The sequence below is a fragment of the Armigeres subalbatus genome, chromosome 2 (genome assembly GCF_024139115.2).
Source record: "Armigeres subalbatus isolate Guangzhou_Male chromosome 2, GZ_Asu_2, whole genome shotgun sequence".
Classification (NCBI taxonomy): domain Eukaryota; kingdom Metazoa; phylum Arthropoda; class Insecta; order Diptera; family Culicidae; genus Armigeres; species Armigeres subalbatus.
In genome coordinates, this window is record NC_085140.1 from 20220454 (window position 1) to 20242047 (window position 21594).

The 21594-nt window shown below is 39.7% G+C and overlaps 1 protein-coding gene across 1 annotated transcript in view; it reads right to left on the minus strand.

Annotated features, from left to right (window-relative positions):
* Positions 1 to 5761: 5761 nt before the first annotated feature.
* The window catches only part of LOC134218133 (potassium channel subfamily T member 2), a 651711-nt gene continuing 635878 nt past the window's right edge, over positions 5762 to 21594 (minus strand). The window contains exons 23-27 of the mRNA XM_062697009.1: positions 11675 to 11880; positions 11438 to 11613; positions 11325 to 11374; positions 11052 to 11237; positions 5762 to 6850 (exon numbers count right to left, since the gene is read on the minus strand). Coding sequence (XP_062552993.1) covers positions 6575 to 6850; positions 11052 to 11237; positions 11325 to 11374; positions 11438 to 11613; positions 11675 to 11880 — 894 coding nt within the window. The 3' untranslated portion in view covers positions 5762 to 6574. The remainder of the gene's footprint in view (positions 6851 to 11051; positions 11238 to 11324; positions 11375 to 11437; positions 11614 to 11674; positions 11881 to 21594) is intronic.

Genomic DNA, 21594 nt, shown 5'->3' on the forward strand with positions numbered 1-21594 from the left:
AACAAAGCAGCAACCGAAGCGTTTTCTTGGGGGCGGAGTCAATGTTCGTCAAATTGCTTGACTGGTGTGTACGTTGCATAATGAAGTTGCACAAACCCTCATATATCTTTTGATGGTTGGTGCTCAAGTTGTTGCTTCGGTCGTTCGTGTGTGATAATGTTGGTCGAATAAATTGATTGTTCGTGCCGCTGTTGGTAAAACTTGATGGATGTTTGAATAAACGGGAGGTAGAGTCAATGTTGGTCAAACTGCTTGACCGTGTGTACGTTCCATAAGAGGTTCTTTTTTCATAACAATGTATGAAATAATATACATCCACCACTTCGAAATTCATTGTTTTGAAATTAGAGCAAAAACTATTTGAGTTTTGATTCAAATGGCGAATAAATGAAAGGTAAGAACATTGGTTTGTAAAAAAAATTAATGCAGCAAGGCAAAATAGTTGTAACACACAGTAACTCTCTTCGAAATGCTGTCATACATATTTTAAACAATCAGAAGCGAGAAAACCCAGCGGGTTGCTAATAAATATAGATGTAAATATGTTGGCCAAAACGTCAGACGATCTAAACAAAATGTAGGGCAACTTCATCTAAAACTAATTTCCAAAATTTGTTATGACTTCAGAAGGCTTGTATGATGGTATTAAATCCAATCACTCACAGACAAAATTTAAAAGTCCAAGTGGATATAAAATACCAAAGACATTTAACCACGTATAATTTAAATGGCCCAAAAGTTCAAAATAAGCTCAAACATCGACATTTTTGCAAAACAAAAATGCATAAAACTTTTATGTTCTCTTACGATAAAGAGTAAAGCTGTATATTTTACTTTTGGTCGGTATAAATAAATATGTACAATTACAATGTATTATTACTTCTTAGAACTTGTTTACTCTACTTATTTGATAATATTTATCACAATCACTATTGTTGAGAAAATTCTAAAGTGATAATCGACCTCAAAAACCAATTTAAAAGAATATATATGACTAGTAAATTTTATTTTACTCATCCTCAACATTGCCGTTTTCTCTTCATATTCACATCACATCAGCATAGAATTTTTACAAAGCAATATTCTAACCTATTCTAACCTTTCACTTGTTCGTCATTTTGATAATAATTCGAGCAGTACTTGCTCGAATTCAAAACAATATATGAATCTCAAAGTATACTGTGGTATATAGTGGATGTTTATTATTCTAACTGTGAAAAAAGGACATTGATCAACATTGATTATGTTTATAGTAAGAAATTTCATAGAAACAGATTTGATGTGTGCTCAATTTTGCGGCATCTTAAAGGCCCTTTTAAGCAGTAATTTTCTAATAAATATACAACGGAGAAAATTTACAAACTTTTTGTACTCGCATTCGTTACAGAATGAAAAACACTATTGAAATATAATAATTCAAACCTTGAGATAAAATGTGTTCCCTTTTAAATTGTTAATACATTCATCTAATCCAAGGTGTATGCTCAATTTTGCGATCCATGTCCATGAATGCTGTTTTTTCTTCATTCAAAATTTTATAAAATTTTTCTTTTTCTCCAAAACAATAACAAAAAGCTACACGAAAAAGAAATTCACTTTTTTGGTAGCGGTTGTATGGCAGTTTTATGAACAACTTTGACCTTGCTTTGAAGACGTTCTGAAGAGTGCACATTAATGGTCGGATTCGTCAAATTTCATGATATAAATCGATAACTCGAAAACCATCGAAAACTAAAGTTTTGACGTCTCCAGAAGAAATAATCTACAAGAAAAGATCTTTTTTTGGTGTAAGTTGCCATCAGGGTGACAATTTTTTTAAATGTATTTTTTTTATCTTTTGAGTTAGGAAATCATATTATTCAAAGTTGTAGAGAATTTAATTCTAAGCATTTTTCTTAATAAACATAATAAACATAGCTGGTGTTTCATGACAAAATTACTCAATTTAGATAGGGTGGTCCCGAAAAAAATCTTGCTAATATTTGTTACTAGCTGCAGTAAAATGCTCAAAAAATCACCTTTTCGTGAAAATTTTTTTTGTGCAATAAAAATCCTATTCGACTAAATGCTGATGTCATATTAGAAATTTGGGAGACAGCACTCGTCGATAGAAAATCCTTCCGCACGCGATGGCATATGAGCAAATCAAACCACCTTCCTTTTGCCAGTGGAGATTTATCAGCTTCCACACTGATATTCTTCCCTCCCCCTTCATACGGGAGCTTGGCAGAAGGAAGGTCGTGTGATATGTGCCATCACAAATATTGCCCTCCGCTCGCTTTCAAATCGACTTCTATAAAAACATTCTTCATGCCTGCCGTATTCTAACGGAACTATCAATTCTATACTTTCGCCTCTAATTCTATCATGAACATGTGCGTCTAAGTTTGGAAGATGATATTAGCATTTCCGTATCACTGGTTCTACGGTTTATACGACGAACAAATCTTTATATTCTGCTTCCATTTTCGTCAACATAATTTAGAATTGGTGTTGCTGAATTGGTTTAATTTAATGACGAGCGTCAGTACTTCAGGAATATTAATTTTTTTCACACATGAATTCTCTTGGTGAATAATGGTGAATGCAATGTGCGGGGAACAGTCCCAGGTCTTTTCCGGTAGTTGTTCCTCTCGTTGGGATTAAAGTTGCCGATTCCTCTGTGATTTAAAGATGATCAACTTCCCCTATGAAGACAGCTACATGCACCATGTTTTCAACATCAGTATTGTCATTGATTACGAGAGAGCAGAATTTGAGGCAGGTGGCTTTTCCTAGTAACGTAGTTTTCAAATCTTCTGCAAGAACTTTTACACACCGTGTTCTGAGGCAAACTAATGCTACTGAACGAGATTTTTTCCAACGATGCCGACAATAGCCGATATGCATTCTTTAACCTTCTGTCTGTGCTCAAAAAAGCTTACGTTGTCTGTGCTCTGGGGTCAAATTGACACCAAATTGAAATTGCTATAACTTTTTTCATGAATTCATTATTTTAGACTACTCAAGATATTCCGATATATAGAATTCTCCTCAGTGTAAATACTCTTTTATCGCACAAATTTAGAATTTGTTAAAATGGCATATTGATCAAAGGTCGTCTAGTGGGAATGAACTGTCTTGTGATGGAAGTAATAATTAGGAATTTTACAAATAGGCAGCAAATTGGTTAATCTTTGGTTACACATGTCGAAAATTCAAAATTGGCAAAACATTAAAAAAATTATAGTAATTTCAATTTGGGGTCAATTTGACCCCAGAGCACAGACAACGTAAGTTTTTTGAAAAAAGTACATTGTAGCGCATATTTCCAAGATTTTTCAAGCAAATTTGCAGATCTCGGCGAGTTTTACCAAACTACCAAAAATTAGGAGAATCGGTTGAAAACTAAAAAAAATGGCAGCCACTCAAAGTGGCCTGGGGTCATATTGACCCCAGAGCACAGACAAAAGGTTAACAAGTTCTTCGCCCTAGAACAGTTTCATTCGTTTTTCCAGGATTTCACTAACAGCAAAACTGGCCCGTACTGCATTTTCCGGCATCATGTTTGCCACAGTAGTGTTACTTCGATAATCCACTGTTCCACTAAAAAATTGAATCAATAATTAAATTAATTAAATGAGCACCTTATTTTTTAAACTTCCTAAACATTTATTATCTTCCTAGTCCAGGGTAAATATCGTATTTCGTAGAATGTTTGTTTTTGTAATGTCGTTTCAGATCATATTCCTTCAACACAGCATTACTTTCGGAACAAATTAAGCAATCCGACTTTCCTTTGTTCAACATAACAACGCGGAGTTCCACATTAACCTTCCGTTTCACATAAAATAAGGGGCTCGATCAACAGATTTTTTTTTTCAAATCAGTGATATCCTACAGTATTTATGAATAAATTATAAAAAGGAAGCTTCTCGAGCTACATAGATATACTTGTGGGCCGATTATGAAGTATTTTCTACCACGGTGTGCGGGCCACAAAAAATAGAGCCGAGGGCCGCATCCGGCCCGCGGGCCGTACGTTGGGCAGCCCTGATCTAGCTTCTGCTAGGAGAGAATGTGAAGGGCGGTTCACACAGAGTTCAATGCACTTGAAAGTAACATCTCCAGCATCCCAAATAACAAAACTACTGTTATGATGCACTTGAAACACACTTGATAAGAAATGCACGTGCGTTGGTGCGTTCAACAATAGGCGAAGAAATTGACAGATACGTATTTAGACCTCAACAGTAAGGCCGTCTTCAGTGTCTCGTACTTGGCTCGACTTAGTCGAGTCTTAGTATTGCCGTGCGGTAAGACGCGCGGCTACAAAGCAAGACCATGCTGAGGGTGGCTGGGTTCCATTCCCGGTGCCGGTCTAGGCAATTTTCGGGTTGGAAATTGTCTCGTCTTCCCTGGGCATAAAAGTATCATCGTGTTAGCCTCATGATATACGAATGCAAAAATGGTAACTTGGCTTAGAAACCTCGCAGTTAATAACTGTGGAAGTGCTTAATGAACACTAAGCTGCGAGGCGGCTCTGTCCCAGTGTGGGGATGTAATGCCAATAATAAGAAGAAGTAAAACCATACAGTTTTAAAGAAGTTATATGGTGACATTTTCGAGATCCTTTGTACTGAACACAAGAGCAAAATATAACTATATGGTATCCTTTGGAAGAAAGTGTTCTTGTTCAAGAAGTTGTCAAAAGAAACCACTGGATGATGTATTTGGAGCGTTTCTTAAAACCATTATAGGAGAATATACCATTGAGGTAGTACGAACAAGACGAAAACTATGATAAAACCATAAAGATTATGCAACGCCTTGATTGAGATCTGTATTTAAACTTGAATAAATACAAATAGAATTAAAAATGTTGTTGGGGATACAATGTCTGATACTCAGACATGGCTATATCGGGCACTTTTCCCAACGTTTTGCATTTTATTTACATTTGTTTTCGTCGGACATGATGCCGTGTTGGATGTTTGGTAGTAGCATACACTTGCAGCGGCATAAATCCTTACGCTTCTGTAATAACGAACAGCAATTGTTGCACAAGAAACGTGAAGGTTCCGAACAACATTTTCAGATTTCAATAAGACAAAAATAACAAATTGTTATCTGACAATTGCAATCTAATAAACCCTTAGTTTTCTTTTGGTCGAGCTTTTGACACAACATGAAACCAGTTATGATTTTTATAAATACAATACTTTGTACTGGATCTATTTAAGAACTTATAGTTTCAGGATTTGAAATCCGACTGCTTTGTAGTAGAAATATTAATTTCAATTAAAGTGTTGTAGATAATTCCTAACCCTTGAGGTCTCGCACCGTAGTAAAACTAGCAAAAAAAGTTCGCTTGCTGTACACAGTGGAGGCGGGACTGTATGAGTGATTCAGGACTAAGCGAGTCCCAAAAGGTTTAATTCTATCATAACTTGCACTTCTAGCATCCGTCCTATTCATAAAATATTTTGTCAGATTGAAACCGTTTTTGGTAGTTTAATGCCGTTTTTACCGGCAGCGTTCGTGCCTATTTCTTATTCTAGTGTTCCTATGAAAGATGTTAGCTTTATCAGAGGTGAGCCAGCCAAGGGCTGGAAGCCTCTCAAATAAAGACAATTCAATTCAATGTTAACTTCATTCAGGAAGTTTGATGATTTCAGCTCCATGACGCCTAAGCCTCACGAATAATTGCGCGATTTTCTTGTAAAATGAAGCAAACAGAATGTCTGTGCTCGGAATTGTAAAAAATAATCAGAATCAACTATTTTCATAACGATTTACGAAGAGTTTCAAATAACGATAGTTTAATATCTACTTTCCCAACAAAAAGTATACATCAACAAAAACAATTTAGGCCTAAAATTAAATTCCAAACAACTATTCCTTCGAAACATGCTGTTTCCTGTTTCTCCCAACACATGCGCCTTCTGGATCCTAAATCCTAGAGATTTTCCACCGCTCACTTTTGATCAATGCTGACACCTGGCGCAAACGCTTCTCATTCTGGATCCCTACGGACTCGTTCATTGATCACGCACGCTGTGGAATATTCATAGTTGTGAATCGTCCTGACATGGTTCTTGGTTTGCTTCGTTCGAACTATTTACAGTGCTTCTGTCGCAGCCGGAGGTCACTTTTGTCGTTTTTCCTCGGTAGCCCATCGGTAGGGCCGTCGTCTGCTTGATTGTTCCCTAGGGATGTGCTTTGAATTATGTTGTCTTCTATCACTTGTTTTTTTGCTAATGTTAAATCACATTCATTGAATGTCACCAGTTTCAAACCGTCTTACGTCGATTTTCGCCTCTTGGTTCCTGATCTACTGTGGTTGAGAAATCGTGACTTCTCGTATTATGTGGGGTGCTTGCAAGTGTTGATGGAGCGTGTTGTGCTAACCGATAGCAGCCAGCCTGTTGTGCTCGAAGCTATCTGCCTGGTTGGAGAGTTGGAAAGGTGATCAGTTCGTTCATGGGTCCTGCTAGAATCTTCGGCTGCTGCTGCTACGGGTTTGAGGCTACTTCTATATCCACTTATTGTTCCGCACCGCCGAGCGGAGCCTACGGCCCCACATTAAGTTATATCATACTATCGTTCCGTGCAAATGGTGTGGTTGCTGCTGCTGACCGCTTGAGGAGGACTCGTTCTGCATGCTGGACAGGTTTGAGCTGGATCCGCCGATGTTGCCGCCGCTTCCGTTGCCTCCACCGGCATTCGATGAGTCAACAATTGAGCTTAAACCAAGCGTAGACCCGCCCATGGTCCCGGATGCACCAAGGCTGGAGGGGTTTATGCCACCGCCGCTACCCATCGGCACCGGGACACCAATCACTGGGAGCGGTTCTTCCGGTGGAGTTACCTATGAGGAAAATAACAAAAAATTAGAATTGTAAAACATTGGTCAGCACTTCAAGCTTAATGGTTCCACTTCTTGAGGATTTTGAGGTGTAGTGTGATAAACAATTGATTTAAATATTTTGCAATTGCTGGCTCCATCCTCCGAAACTTTTTCGACAATTCCTCCGGAAGTTCCTCCAGGAATTACTCCAACAATTCCTACGGAAGTTCCTCCAGGAACGCCTCCGAAAAATCCTCCGGGAATTCCTCCGGAAGATCCTCCTGGAATTCCTCCGGAAGTTCCTCCGGAAGTTCCTCCAGGAATTCCTCCGGAAGTTCCTCCAGGAATTCCTCCGGAAGTTCCTCCAGGAATTCCTCCGGAAGTTCCTCCAGGAATTCCTCCGGAAGTTCCTCCAGGAATTCCTCCGGAAGTTCCTCCAGGAATTCCTCCGGAAGTTCCTCCAGGAATTCCTCCGGAAGTTCCTCCAGGAATTCCTCCGGAAGTTCCTCCAGGAATTCCTCGGAAGTTCCTCCAGGAATTCCTCCGGAAGTTCCTCCAGAATTCCTCCGGAAGTTCCTCCAGGAATTCCTCGGAAGTTCCTCCAGAAATTCCTCCGAAGTTCCTCCAGGAATTCCTCCGGAAGTTCCTCCAGGAATTCCTCGGAAGTTCCTCCAGGAATTCCTCCGGAAGTTCCTCCAGGAATTCCTCCGGAAGTTCCTCCAGGAATTCCTCGGAAGTTCCTCCAGGAATTCCTCCAGGAAGTTCCTCCAGGAATTCCTCCGGAAGTTCCTCCAGGAATTCTTACGGAAGTTCCTCCAGGAATTCCTTCGGAAGTTCCTCCAGGAATTCCTCGAAAGTTCCTCCAGGAATTCCGCCGGAAGTTCCTCCAGGAATTCCTCGGAAGTTCCTCCAGGAATTCCTCGGAAGTTCCTCCAGGAATTCCTCCGGAAGTTCCTCCAGGAATTCCTCCGGAAGTTCCTCCAGGAATTCCTCCAGGAAGTTCCTCCAGGAATTCCTCCGGAAGTTCCTCCAGGAATTCCTCCGGAAGTTCCTCCAGGAATTCCTCCGGAAGTTCCTCCAGGAATTCCTCCGGAAGTTCCTCCAGGAATTCCTCGGAAGTTCCTCCAGGAATTCCTCCGGAAGTTCCTCCAGGAATTCCTCCGGAAGTTCCTCCAGGAATTCCTCGGAAGTTCCTCCAGGAATTCCTCGGAAGTTCCTCCAGGAATTCCTCCGGAAGTTCCTCCAGGAATTCCTCCGGAAGTTCCTCCAGGAATTCCTCCGGAAGTTCCTCCAGGAATTCCTCCGGAAGTTCCTCCAGGAATTCCTCGGAAGTTCCTCCAGGAATTCCTCCGGAAGTTCCTCCAGGAATTCCTCCGGAAGTTCCTCCAGGAATTCCTCGGAAGTTCCTCCAGGAATTCCTCCGGAAGTTCCTCCAGGAATTCCTCCGGAAGTTCCTCCAGGAATTCCTCCGGAAGCTCCTCCAGGAATTCCTCCGGAGGTTCCTCAGGAATTTCTCCGGGAGTTCCACCAGGAATTCCTCCGGAGGCTCCTCCAGGAATTCCTCCGGAGGCTCCTCCAGGAATTCCTCCGGAGGTTCCTCCAGGAATTCCTCGGAAGTTGCTCCAGGAATTCCTCCGGAAGTTCCTCCAGGAATTCCTCCGGAAGTTCCTCCAGGAATTCCTCCGGAAGTTCCTCCAGGAATTCCTCCGGAAGTTCCTCCAGGAATTCCTCCGGAAGTTCCTCCAGGAATTCCTCCGGAACTTCCGAAGGAATTCCTCCGGAAGTTCCTCCAGGAATTCCTCCGGAAGTTCCTCCAGGAATTCCTCCGGAAGTTCCTCCAGGAATTCCTCCGGAAGTTCCTCCAGGAATTCCTCCGGAAGTTCCTCCAGGAATTCCTCCGGAAGTTCCTCCAGGAATTCCTCCGGAAGTTCCTCCAGGAATTCCTCCAGAAGTTCCTCCAGGAATTCCTCCGGAAGTTCCTCCAGGAATTCCTCCGGAAGTTCCTCCAGGAATTCCTCCGGAAGTTCCTTCAGGAATTCCTCCGGAAGTTCCTCCAGGAATTCCTCCGGAAGTTCCTCCAGAATTCCTCCGGAAGTTCCTCCAGGAATTCCTCCGGAAGTTCCTCCAGGAATTCCTCCGGAAGTTCCTCCAGGAATTCCTCCGGAAGTTCCTCCAGGAATTCCTCCGGAAGTTCCTCCAGGAATTCCTCCGGAAGTTCCTCCAGGAATTCCTCCGGAAGTTCCTCCAGGAATTCCTCCGGAAGTTCCTCCAGCAATTCCTCCGGAAGTTCTTCCACGAATTCCTCCGGAAGCTCCTTCAGAATTTCCTTAAGGAATTCCTCCAGGAATTCCTCCAGAAAGTTCCTCAAGGAATTCCTCCAGGAAGTTCCTCAAGGAATTCCTCCAGGAAGTTCCTCAAGGAATTCCTTCTCAAGTTCCTCTTGGAATTCCTCCAGGAATTTCCTACAGGAAGTTCCTCCAGGAAGTTTCTCAATCAAGTTTCTTCAGGAAGCTCCTCCAGTAAGTAGGGAAGGAAGCTCCTCCAGGAAGTTCCTCCAGGAAGTTTCTCCAGGAAGTTCCTCCAGGAAGTTCCTCCAGGAAGTTCCTCTAGGAAGTTCCTCCAGGAAGTTCCTCCAGGAAGTTTCTCCAGGAAGTTTCTCCAGGAAGTCCCTCCAGGAAGTTCCTCCAGGAATTCACCATTCGCCTAGGAAGTTTCTCCAGGAAGTTCCTCCAGGAAATTCCTCAAGGAATTTCTCTACGAAGTTCCTTCAGGAATTCCTCAAGGAAGTTTTTTCAGGAATTCCTCTAGGAGGTTCCTTCAGGATTTTTTCAGGAATTTCTCCAGGAACTCTCCAGATTTTCCCTAGATATTCCTTAAAAATTTCATCTGCGAATTCATCTGCCTATTCCAGAAATATCTTGAGGAATTTTTCCGAAATATTCTTCAAGAACTTCTTCGAAATTCCTCCAAGAATATCCCTCGAAATTCTTCTGGAAATTATTCAAGAAATTCCCCAATAGATTCTTCTGGAATACTCCTAGAAATTCATCGAAAAACCCTTCATGATGCTCCTCAAGCTATTCTGCAGAAAATTCTATCTGGAACTGCTCCAGGAATCCCTTTTTTCAGGTAGAATTTCCGACAAAAAATTTAAAGGGGATTCGCGAAGGAGTTCTCAAACTATTTCCTGAAGGATTTTCATGGTTTGAATAGCTAAAGTAGTTTTTTAATATCGGGTAGAGTTTTCAATGGACTTCCTGGAGAAATTATCGAAGGGATTCCTAGAAGAGAATCTGAATAAAAAATAGAAAGTATTGTTGAATTTCCTAACAAATTTCAAATAAAATTTTGAAATAATTCTACACTGGAATACCAAACAAATTTTAGTAGGAATTCCAAAGAGCGTTCTAGGTGATAGATTCCTCAAGGAAAGAAAGCTCTCAGACTGTGCACTTTGAGGTTTTAAAGCAACTCTCATGTTCCATCCATTGGTTGCCTGTGCAAATACGATTGTTCTGGTCAATCACGGAGTAGTAACTACGAATTGTACGGCCGTCAAGCTTAACGAGATTTAATGCTGCAAAATTGTGAGTGGATAATTGCCATATGAACTTGACTGAAAATGTGTATTTACGACAGGAAATATTACTCAAGACAATGACTAGCAATTTACAATAGATCTGGGACTAAAATTCACAGTTAAGAAAAAGAAAAAAATACGAAGTCCATTAACCTACTGTATTTAATACCCATCGGCGTGGTAAAAAATTTCGGCCACGTGGCACGGCGGCGCACAGGTCTAATTGTAACGTGCTATAAAATAATATCTTCAAAGGAATGTTTGAACAAAAATTTACATTTTGCATTTTTTTTTGTTAAAAATAATTCGATTTTAATGGAACTAGAGCCACTGGACGCAGAATTTTTTCTAGTTTTATGTCCTTATCCCAAAAAACATAAATCATGATAAAAATTCATGTCAAAAATAGAAACAAGTTGAACTAAAATATATTCTTAACATACCTCCGGGGAACCCGGAAGATCTCCAATGCGTGTGAACCGCCCCAGATAAGGACAGATAAGATAAGGACAGAAAACTAAAAGAATTTTAGCTTCCGATGGTTTTGGTTTCATACAAATCGGACTATTTGGGGCAACGTTATTCTAATTTGAGTCTCGTCAGTATGTTGCCTGCCCCAACCTTTTCGTCTAACCCCCGTACCTCCAATCCTATGCTTCCGTTGAGCGCGATCTTGATCGGGTTGCTATGATTGGTGGCCTGCATTAGCGTCGCGAAGTGGCTTATGCCGATTTCCTCCAGGGACGATTTCCGCCGACCGGTGTTGCCGATGTTCGGGAGACCCTGCCGCAAAGAGTTGGACCGCCGCAGCAGGATGTCACTGTCGATCTGTGGAGACAGAAACTGAATGGATTGAGCGGCTTCTGCTAGCGTCACATCCAAAGCGGCCGCTCTGCTGCGTCCGGGCGTGCTTACCCTGAGGGAATTGCTTCGTCCCCTCATCTGTCCCATTGCATTAGGACTATCTGGAAGAGACAAAGAATTCGATTTTGTTGTGACCAGCGGGGGAGCACGTTGCGTTACGTAACCTGACATCGGCTGAGGGCCACCTATGGTGTTCAGTCCGATGCCCGATCCACGCCGGGAACCAGCCGCCGCCGCTGCCAGATTGATATTGGAGCAGAAAGATATGTTGGACTTGCGGCGCGAGTTGTGCCGTTCGAACGTTTTCTGGGCGGAGAATGGCGATGGTCGCACGAGGTATCTGCGGAGACGGAAAGAACTGCTATCAATCTGGTATTGGACGAACACGCCCCGTAACTCACATTATGTCACCCTCCTCTAGTTTCAAGTCGCAGGAAGGATTGATGATCACGTAGGAGAGGTGGTTCCGCTTCTCACTCACATCATCATAGTCAATACTGGGCAGGTTGAGCGATTCCATGCGACTTCGCACCAGGTTGGCAATCTCCGCCCGTTCGATTTGCTGCATGTGATTGTCGCGCGCCTCGTCGGCCATATTGATTGAGTACTGTGCGTTCAAATGTTCAGTGTTTTGTCGCACAGTATTCACATATACACACATACACAGATAAACATGATGTTATTGTTTTGTTGGAAAATGGGAAGAGCACAATGCGATAGACAAACACATATCCAGCGAATGCATAGTTTGGACAGGAGGATAGTTGGACAGATCAAACAACGAACACGGTAAAAGAGAAAGAAAAGAGAGAAAAAATCGATTAGTATGATTATCGCACCGATCCACATCAGCAAGAAGGGGATGCATCTCAGCGAGAGTCGGGAGGGCGTTCGGAACAACTAAGAGTTCACGTTTGCGGGGGATGTTTGGTGCACTTGACACTGATGTTGTTGATTAGAAACTGGTAGCAGTCAGTACACATAGCATCTGCGTTTGTTACAATTGCATTTGATTTTTTTTTCGCAATCTGGCTGACACAAAACGCTCACATAACAAGAATGCATCAACTGCACGCACACACCTAGCTCTATTTCTGTCGAACAAAGACACTAGTGATGCACTAACGAACGAAACAGTAACTGATTGCACAGTGCATATTTTGTTCAGTGTATGGGGTGAGTATGTGCTGATTGGGATCAGAATGAATCATTTGTTTGGTAGGGTATATGTTCGTGTGTGTGGTTTTGTTGTGATTGTCATTCACTTCAACCAATTGATAGCTAGCAATTCTAACTCGTACTTCCATGAAAATGTAAAAATCAGCTCATTCCAAGCCTCCATGCTTTTGTTCAAACTATGAGAAGGAAGTATGAAAAATGCAGCATAACACTAAAACTATGACTCCGTGATGCCAACGGAGGCACCATTTGTCTCTACTGTACAGGAAATTGGATGAAATTACCGAAGAGTAAAAAAACAATTGTTGTTAATTTGGCTTTTTCGTTTTTTTTAATCGTCGAATTGATGATGAATGAATAAAAGAGACAATTTCTTTTTTCTCATAATAATTATTATATAATTAAAATAAATCGAAAGCAAAATATCTGTTTAGCTAAACGCGACCAGATCACAACGCACTCAGCAAGAGTTTCTGTCTCACTCTCTATCTATTGTTTATGCCTGGCGCAGTATTGGTAGTAGTGGTGTGTTTGCGAATAATAATACAGATATATTGGCTTGATACTTACCCGCGGGGTGGATTGTATTATCTGAGTTTAGTCTGTTGGGTCGTTTGCAATGCAATCACCTTGATAGGTCTTGTGGTTGAGTGACTTGTGACTTAGATAGGAGAGTAGTGTGGCAAGTGAAAGACCGGTCTCAATGGTATTACAGTTTGAATGAAGTAAATAACCAACCACTGCTCCAATACTAGCATTTGTCAATAAATATCAATGACTCCGTAAAATTTGATTCTAGGTATAGGAATAGAATCGAAAAACATTCGAAAACGACTGAAAATTTAAAAAATCGGTATATTTTATCTTATAACTGCTGTATCTCAGAAACGGTAGCATTCAGAAAAAAATGATGTACACCTTTTCCATTGAAAACTTGACGCACTTTCATAAAATCGGTTCAATAAAAACGTAAAAATAATATTTCCACTATTTTAGAAAAAAAAAACTTGTTTTAAAAAAATATAACTATTTTGTCCATAATTTCTCCATTATGACTTATAGTGCAAAAAAAATATGTATACTATCTGCTACAACATATCAAACAATAAAAAATATTGAAAAAAATGTTTTTAAGAAAATCGACTTTTAAGTTTCATTTTCAATGTTTAAACATTTTTTTTTTCACAATGTATATTTTTTTCACATAGCCCCATTGATTACTTAAAACTTTGCCCAAGACACAGCGCCGTAGCGTGGGGTTGGCCGGGTTGGCCCCCGCCAAGGGCGCCAGTCCTCAGGGGGCGCCGGAATCAAGAATTACGGTATGGGAAACAGAACAATTTGATTCGTTACATGGCCAAATAATAACAAACCGACCATAAAGTCTAAAGGTCTATGGCGGAGATATTTCAAGAAATCAAATCTCGCGTGATTTTTGAAAACGTCTAAGTCCAAATGAGAGACTCTCTTTTATTACGCTCTCCTTTGGTAATATCTAGGCTAGTTTAAAATTTGTTACAATATTTTCACCTCAGCACACTAGACAAAGCTATTTTCTTCAGATCGGTGCAGGAAAATCCAATGTAAATGTTAGTATGGCTCTGTAATAATCGAAAGAGAAAGTAAACAAAGAGAGCCTATTTTTTGGACTTACAACGTTTTCAAAAATCACGCGAGAAATCTTTCTTCTATCTCAAATAAACAAGTCGTCCTTTCGGTTTCTCTGAGCCTTTCGAAACCGTCTACAAGGGACTAAGAAAAAGTCTAGAAAGCTTATATTCAAAAAGTTATTTGAAAATTGTAGATCGGATTGTTACCATTTTCGGGCACAATTACTGCCACAGTTGTTGACCAAAATTGTAAAAGACCTTTTACGCTAATGACTTATATCGGGTTGGGGTAAGGGTAAGGATGGTGTAGATTTAAGACAAATTTGCTCATTTCATTCAGAAAAACTTCATTTAGTCCGAAAAATTATCATCATGGACGCATTTGACCTGGCGGCATTACGATAAGCAGCGATAATGTGTCTTGATTGAATGACTACTTTGATTATCATTTATCAAATTATATAGATTAACAAAATTTATCCACAGCACCACGGCATACAAAAAACAAGACAGGCTCAGCACGCATGTAAACATTCAGTTTGAATGCAAACATGTGACGTAAATTCTATCTTAGCACAAGCTGAACCGAGACGATGCTCCACGGTCTCAGCATGCTTACTTTTGTACTCCAACATGTGGCGATAAAATACGCGTCACTCTGGAAGTGTAATTTTTCTTACGAGCCTACCTTGTTGTCTGTATACCGTGCACAACACATACAACATGACCGGGGTTCATCCAAAACACACCAAGCACCAGCGAAAAGTTACCGATTTTTCTGCTCAAACTTTCATTTATCAGATTTAATTGATCGCAAATCGTATTGGATATCCCTCAACCCCATAACTGAGGATATCCTACTGCAAATGTATGCTTAAATTGATATGAAACAATTTCCGTTGTCCTTGAACGAACAAAATATCACAAGTCAGTCGAAAAGCCGCTTGGTGCGGTTTGGCTGAACCCCGACCACATGTGCCAAGCATTCATAGCCTCATTTCACCACATGGCCCTCCTGCTTCCGATGTCGATTCCGACCACTTCAAAGTTGGATGTTATTGACCCAACTTCCATATCCAAACCACTGACAGACCCATTTTTATGTTGTATCTTTCTTGATCCGAAATCCGATAGCGATTTCGATCATCGATTGATCCACTTTAGATTTGGATTTTCTTGTTCCAACCATTTGACATTAGTATATGATTTGTCACGATTTTCAAATCTCTTTGCTTTGCTATGTACTTGCAAGTACGTCAGTTTCTTCCACTAAGAGCAAGAAACAGCCGTTAGGACACTATGAGCTGTAAATAAGTAACTTTCAGCAATTTTAATGATCTTTCAGCATGGATGTTCTAACAGATTCCATACGAGGATTCAGAAATGCCCACGACTCTACCAAGTTCCTAACATATCTCACCATACTTTGCAAATTAGTGTAAAAGCTCACAACAGTCAAAAACTTTCCAGTGACATTCCGCCTAATATACTGCTTGTTATATGAAGCATCTTCAATCCACTAAACTTTTTAATCTTACTGTTCTACAAGATGAGCCAATTGTGAAATATTGCACATTTTTCCTTAGTAAGAGAGGGGCGCAAAAAAAGAATTCGCCAAGGGCGCCGGGAGTCCACGCTACGGCTCTGCCAAGACATCAAAACGATCGGACAAGCCGTTTTCAAGTTAAATTTTTTTGACAGTGTTCAAGGTGATTTTGCTTGGGCCCTTGTCTAAAGTGACCAGATAAATTTTGTGTGAGCGCGGGACACAAATAAAGTTCATAGTTAAATATGTTTTAGAAATGCACTCAAAGCAAATCTATCATTTTTTTCAGAACTTATTTAGTACTAAGGCTTAGTTTGTTAACTGTTCGATAAACGGTTATACATTTTAGATGTCAACGCTTTCTTCAAACGTTGAACGTACAGCGCATAGCAGCAGTTATTGAGTTTCACATCGTTTTGAAGTTTGGCGGTCCTCTGTCTGATAACTGCAAAACTGTTGCAACTACCGAATTGCAGTTAGAAAGTATTGCAGTTAAATAACTTTCAGCTGTTGAACGTCTAGTGTATAGAAATTTGTTAGAATATTATTTTTAATAAAGATATAAGCAATGGTATCGTATCTTGAAAATTATTTTCTGAATAACCTAAATAATTCTTTCTAAATTACCTAACAAAAGTATTGTGATTAAGAATTAATTAGATCATATTTTTTAAAGTCTATTCAAGTTGAAGCTTCCACTTTCAGGAATAGAAAATTTTCCCGAAATGTGAGGCTACCTTGAACACAATATTCATTTTTTGGAGCATTTTTTGCATCAAGTTATTCAACGTAACTGTCGGATCTATTACTACCAACATTCAATATTAACAATCTAATGGTCGTCTTCCAACTGGGGTAAGTTTTCCGCAAGATTTTGGTCCGCATAAAATTAATATGGAGTGGGATTTTGGACGTTCTGTCTAAATCTAGTTCTGTTCTCACCTAGCAGGAAATACATGGAAGCAAAATCTACTTACAAGATTTCCAGGGTATAAGGCCAGTATTGGTAGAGTCATGTTCAAATCTCAATCATCGAAGCCTCATGTGCGATCTAGCTCGCTTTCGATCTGTTTTTCACACAGAATCGCATCGTTTCGCCCATTTGCCGAAAAATGATTTTCCTCCAAAAAGCGTTAAAACCCAATATAAGAGTATTTAATGTTGGTATGGTTTTAGTAACCATTTTTTTAGGGAAAGAAAGTTAATTTGATGAAAACATCGTAGAAGAACACGTTGAAATCATGCAATGATGCAAATTGCAAGTCGAATCATGAACGATTTTCTGGGCAATGAGTCGGGTGGGGTTTGAGTCGCGCTTGATTTGAATCCTGAATGAGATTTAAAAATTTGACACTGCTATTATAAGGCTTGAGTAAAACAAACTATAGAGATATTTTTTTCTGAGTCACAGAAGCATATTTTAATCTTGACTTTTATGATCCATACGATTGTCTTACAAAACGTTTGCTTTTGTCAAAAATATATATTTTACAAATCATATAATTTCTTTGAAAATACTAAGAAATGTGATTTCGCGGGACGCTTTTCAGCGCGGAACAAATAGGACGTCTGGTCACATTGCCCTTGTCAAAAGTTAGGCTAGAGTCAAAATGGCAAACCAATGATGAAAATTATGTTTTTTGATCACAAAGAATGTTTATGCGAAATTTAAGAGAAATCAAAAAATACAAAATTGAAATCTCGAAAAAAATCATGATTTCACAGAGAATTGCTCCTTAGTAGAATTTACTGGTAAATGAAAAAAATCACACAGTATTTTATTGACAAAAACTTAGAAGCTGGGCATTGCGGGAATGGGCTCGATGAGTGGAAGCCAGAAATCAGTGTTTGGCGCCATTTCAGAATTAAAGACGGCTCACGGCGCCGTAAAAAACTAATCGGCTTGCAGCCATATGAAAATTGAACAATTATGCAGCATTTGCTTTTCATTTCCTAGAAATCGAGGAATCGAAATCATTGGATGGTGACCTACTCCCAACACACATGACAGCATGCGAATGGTTTCGATTCATCGATTTCTAGGAAATGAGAAGAAATGCTGCATATTTGTTCAATTTTCATATGGCTGTACGCCGATTTTTCCGGAGGAATTCCTTTTAGGAACGACGGAGGAACTTCTCAAGGAATTTCTTGGATGGAATCCGGACGAATTGCTTTGTAGAACTTCCGGAGGAATGCCTTTGAGGATCTTCCGGAGAAATTACTTTAAGGAGCTTCCGGAGGAATTCCATTCTGGACCTTCCGAAGGAATCACTTCGAGGAGCTTCCGGAAGAATTCCTTCGAGGAACTTCCGGACGAATTTCTTTGAGGAACACCCGGAGGAAATTTTGGAGGAAGTCCCGGAAGAATTTGTAGAGAAACTGCCTAAGGAATTTGTTTAAGAACATTCGGAGAAATTCCTGGATGAACTCATTGAGGAATTTCTGGAAGAACTTCCAAAGGATTTCTTGGAAGAACTTCGGGAGGATATCCTGGAGGAAATTTGGGAGGATTTCCTGGAGGAACTTCCAGAGGAGTTCCTAGAGGAGCTTCCGGAAGAATTCGTAGAAAAACTTCCAGAGAAATTCCTGGAGGAACTCCCCGAGGAATTCCTGGAGAAACTTCCACAGGAGTTCCTGGAGGAGCTTCCGGAGGAAATCCTTTGAGGAACTTCCGGAGAAATTCATTTGAGGAACTCCCGGAGGAATTCTTTTGAGGTACTTTCAAAGGAATTGTTTGAGGAACTTCTTGGAATGGTTTCCGGTCGATGGTACAGAAATCATTGTTTGTGGTATAATTTTCGGTAAAATTTTCAATTTTTTTTTTTGCAGTTGCAAAATCGGATCACAACTGTATTAAAAGGGTTTTCGGTCGTTTGGCGATTTCCGTCTTCTATTCATCGAACCCATTCCAGCAATACCCATGCTATATGGAGTTTGATACTCTGCAAAAAAATCAATCCCTCATCCGTAACATTATTCTAAGTGTTTTCCATTAGACTTAGAAAATTTTCAGCTGGGACCCGAAAATTTTAATTCCTCATTATTGTCCATTAAAAGCAGAGGAAATAATTTTTGAACACAGGGCATGTTTTTCGTTACGCTATTTGCATGAATATTCATAAATTAGTTTCTGTGATCTTTATCGGATTTAAACGGATATCCTGCCAATTTTGATAAATCTTGGTGAAACTTCGAAAGGAATTCCTGAAGCAGTGTAATTCAGGATTTTTTATTCGTAAATTCCTTTAATAATTTCTTCAGAAATACCTTTAGGAATTCTTTCCTTCAGTAAAATCATTCAAAATACCTGAATTCTATCCGATAATTTGTTGAAGAACTCTTCCATAAATTTACTGTACTGAACTACTGAACAAAGGAATAGTTTCTGATGAGATTCCTAAAGGAATTTCCGATGAAATACTTGAAGGACTTTCCGAAGGAATTCTATAATTAATTCTCGAAGAAATGTCGGAAAGAACTTATAAAAGCATTTCCAACAACATGTTTGAAAGAATTTTTATGGATTTTTTAAAAATGCTTTTCTAGCGTATTTTTTTATCTTGAAGGTAAGTTCATCATGCCAATTTTCGATGGAATTTGCAACAGAATAAGGACTATTCAGTTTATTGAGAGGACACTTTTACATGACGATATAAAACAGAGAGATTGGTCAATTTTGATGGAGTTTGCTTTATCGTATACTAGCAGACCCGGCGAACTTCATTTCGCCTAAAACTGATTTATTCTCCAATTAGTTCTCGAGTTATGCAGAAATTTCTGTTTCATTTGTATGGATGATCCCCTTTCCAGAAAGGGGAGGGGTTTCGAACTACCACAGAAAAATATCTTCCCTTCCTAAACCTTCACATTCGAGATTTAGTTCCATTTGCTTGATAAATTCCCAAGTTGTGAAGAAATTTTTGTTTCATTTGTATGGGAGCCCCCCTTTCCAAAGGGGGAGGGGTCTCGAACCATTCTAAGAACCTTTCCCGGCCCCAAAAACCTCTGCATACAAATTTTCACGCCGATCGGTTCAGTAGTTTCGGAGTCTATAAGGTTCAGACAGACAGAAATTCATTTTTATGTATATAGAAGAAGATTAATTTTAAAACACTGTCAATCAACTGTAATTTTTGAAAAAAAAAGATAAAATAGTTTAAATAAATGGCGCTTTTGTCAAACCTTCTCGAAACATAACTTTTCCTAAGTTTTTTTTATAAAAAAAACGTAAATCGGCATACCAACAAAATTATCAAGAAGATAGGAAAGAAACACACTGTGAAATGTGAGTAGTGAGACGTCTCACTTCTCACTTCACTCTACTCACTTTTTACAGTGAGAATTGAGAATTAAGGATTGAGAAGTGAGAAGCCTCACTTCTCATTCCTCATTTGTCACTTCTCACTGTGAAAAATAAGAAGTGAGAAGTGAGTAGTGAGACGTCTCACTTCTCACATCGCACTACTCACTTTTCACAGTGAGAAGTGGGACGTTTCACTATTCACACCTCATTTTCCACTTTTCAAATGGCCTATTCGGCTAAATATTCTATTCAGCCAACTGTCCTATTCGGTTAAATGTGCAATTCGGCCAAATGTCCTATTCGGCCAAATGTCCTATTCGGCCAAATGCCCTATTCGGGCAAATGTCTTATTTGGCCAAATGTCCTATTCGGCCAAATGTCCTATTTGGTTGAATGTTCTATTCGGCCTAATTTCCTATTCGGCCAAATCTGTGGGCTTCGTGGCCTTGCGGTTAGCGACGTCAATCGCCAAGCGCAAGTGCTATGGAGTGTGGGTTCGATTCCCTCCCTGGTAAGGAGAAAACTTTTCGTGATCGAAAAATTCTCCACTGGTCCATTGGGTGTTATGTTATGTTATGCTAGGTGTTAAGTGTTCAGCCTGTACGACCTCTGGTCGAAGACGATGTTCCTGTCTTTTTTTAAATCTCAAATGTCCTATTCGGCCAAATGGCTTTCGACCTAATGGTCTATCGACCTGATGGTATATTCGGCCAAACAACTTTCGGCCTAGTGGCCTTTGGCCAAATGGAATTGGGCTGAACGGCATTCCCGGCCCTTCCCAGTAATTTTTAAACAAAATTTCTAAAGAAATTCGAATTTTCGATACCTAAAGAAATTTCCTAAGGAATACCGGAAGAATCCCCTGAGCAAATTTTGAAGGGATTTCCGAAAGAATTTCCAAATTATTTTCCACAGGTGGTTCTAAAGCAGTTTCAGAAGGTATTTCCGAAGAAAATTCTATAGGAAATCGTAAATGTGAATGATTTAAAGAAATTTCGAAATAATTCCAAGAGGTAGTTTTGAATTCTAAAGAAACTCTCAATTTTCGAAGCATAAACCGGAGGAATTGAAAAATAAATTTTAAGATTCACCTTCGAAGTTGTTTCCGGAGAAATTTCTGGAGGAATCTGAAGCAAATGTTGTAGCAACGTCCAAAAAAATTGTTGGAGAACTCGCAGAATGTTGAAAGATCCTTCAGGAGTCCTTTCATAAATCCTTCAGGAATTCGTTCAGAAATTCCACAGGAATATCTTAAAGCTTTGTTCTAAAATTTGGGAAGGAATTCCTGGGAGAATTTCTTAAAGTATTCCTCAAGATGTTGCCGAAGGAATTCTTGCAAGAATTTCCGTAGGCCCTAAAATTTTTTTTAAAGGAAATTTGGGAAAGAATTCGATGTGGAAGTATTGAACTGATTTCTGATGAAAATTCCGAAGGTTTTCCTGGAAGAATTACTGGATTCTTTCCCGGAGGAAGGGGATGGAGTACGTGGAGTAATGTTCAAAGGAATTTTCGAAGGATTTTTAAAATTAAATAATGGTAAAATTTTCCAACTGGAATTTGGCCTGTTTTTCAACTTAGTATTCTACTAATATTAACTCAGTTATTAATTGAAAGCTATCTATGGCCGCCATTGCATGAGTATGTATCTGGTATGGCAAGTACAATGGATACACTATGCCC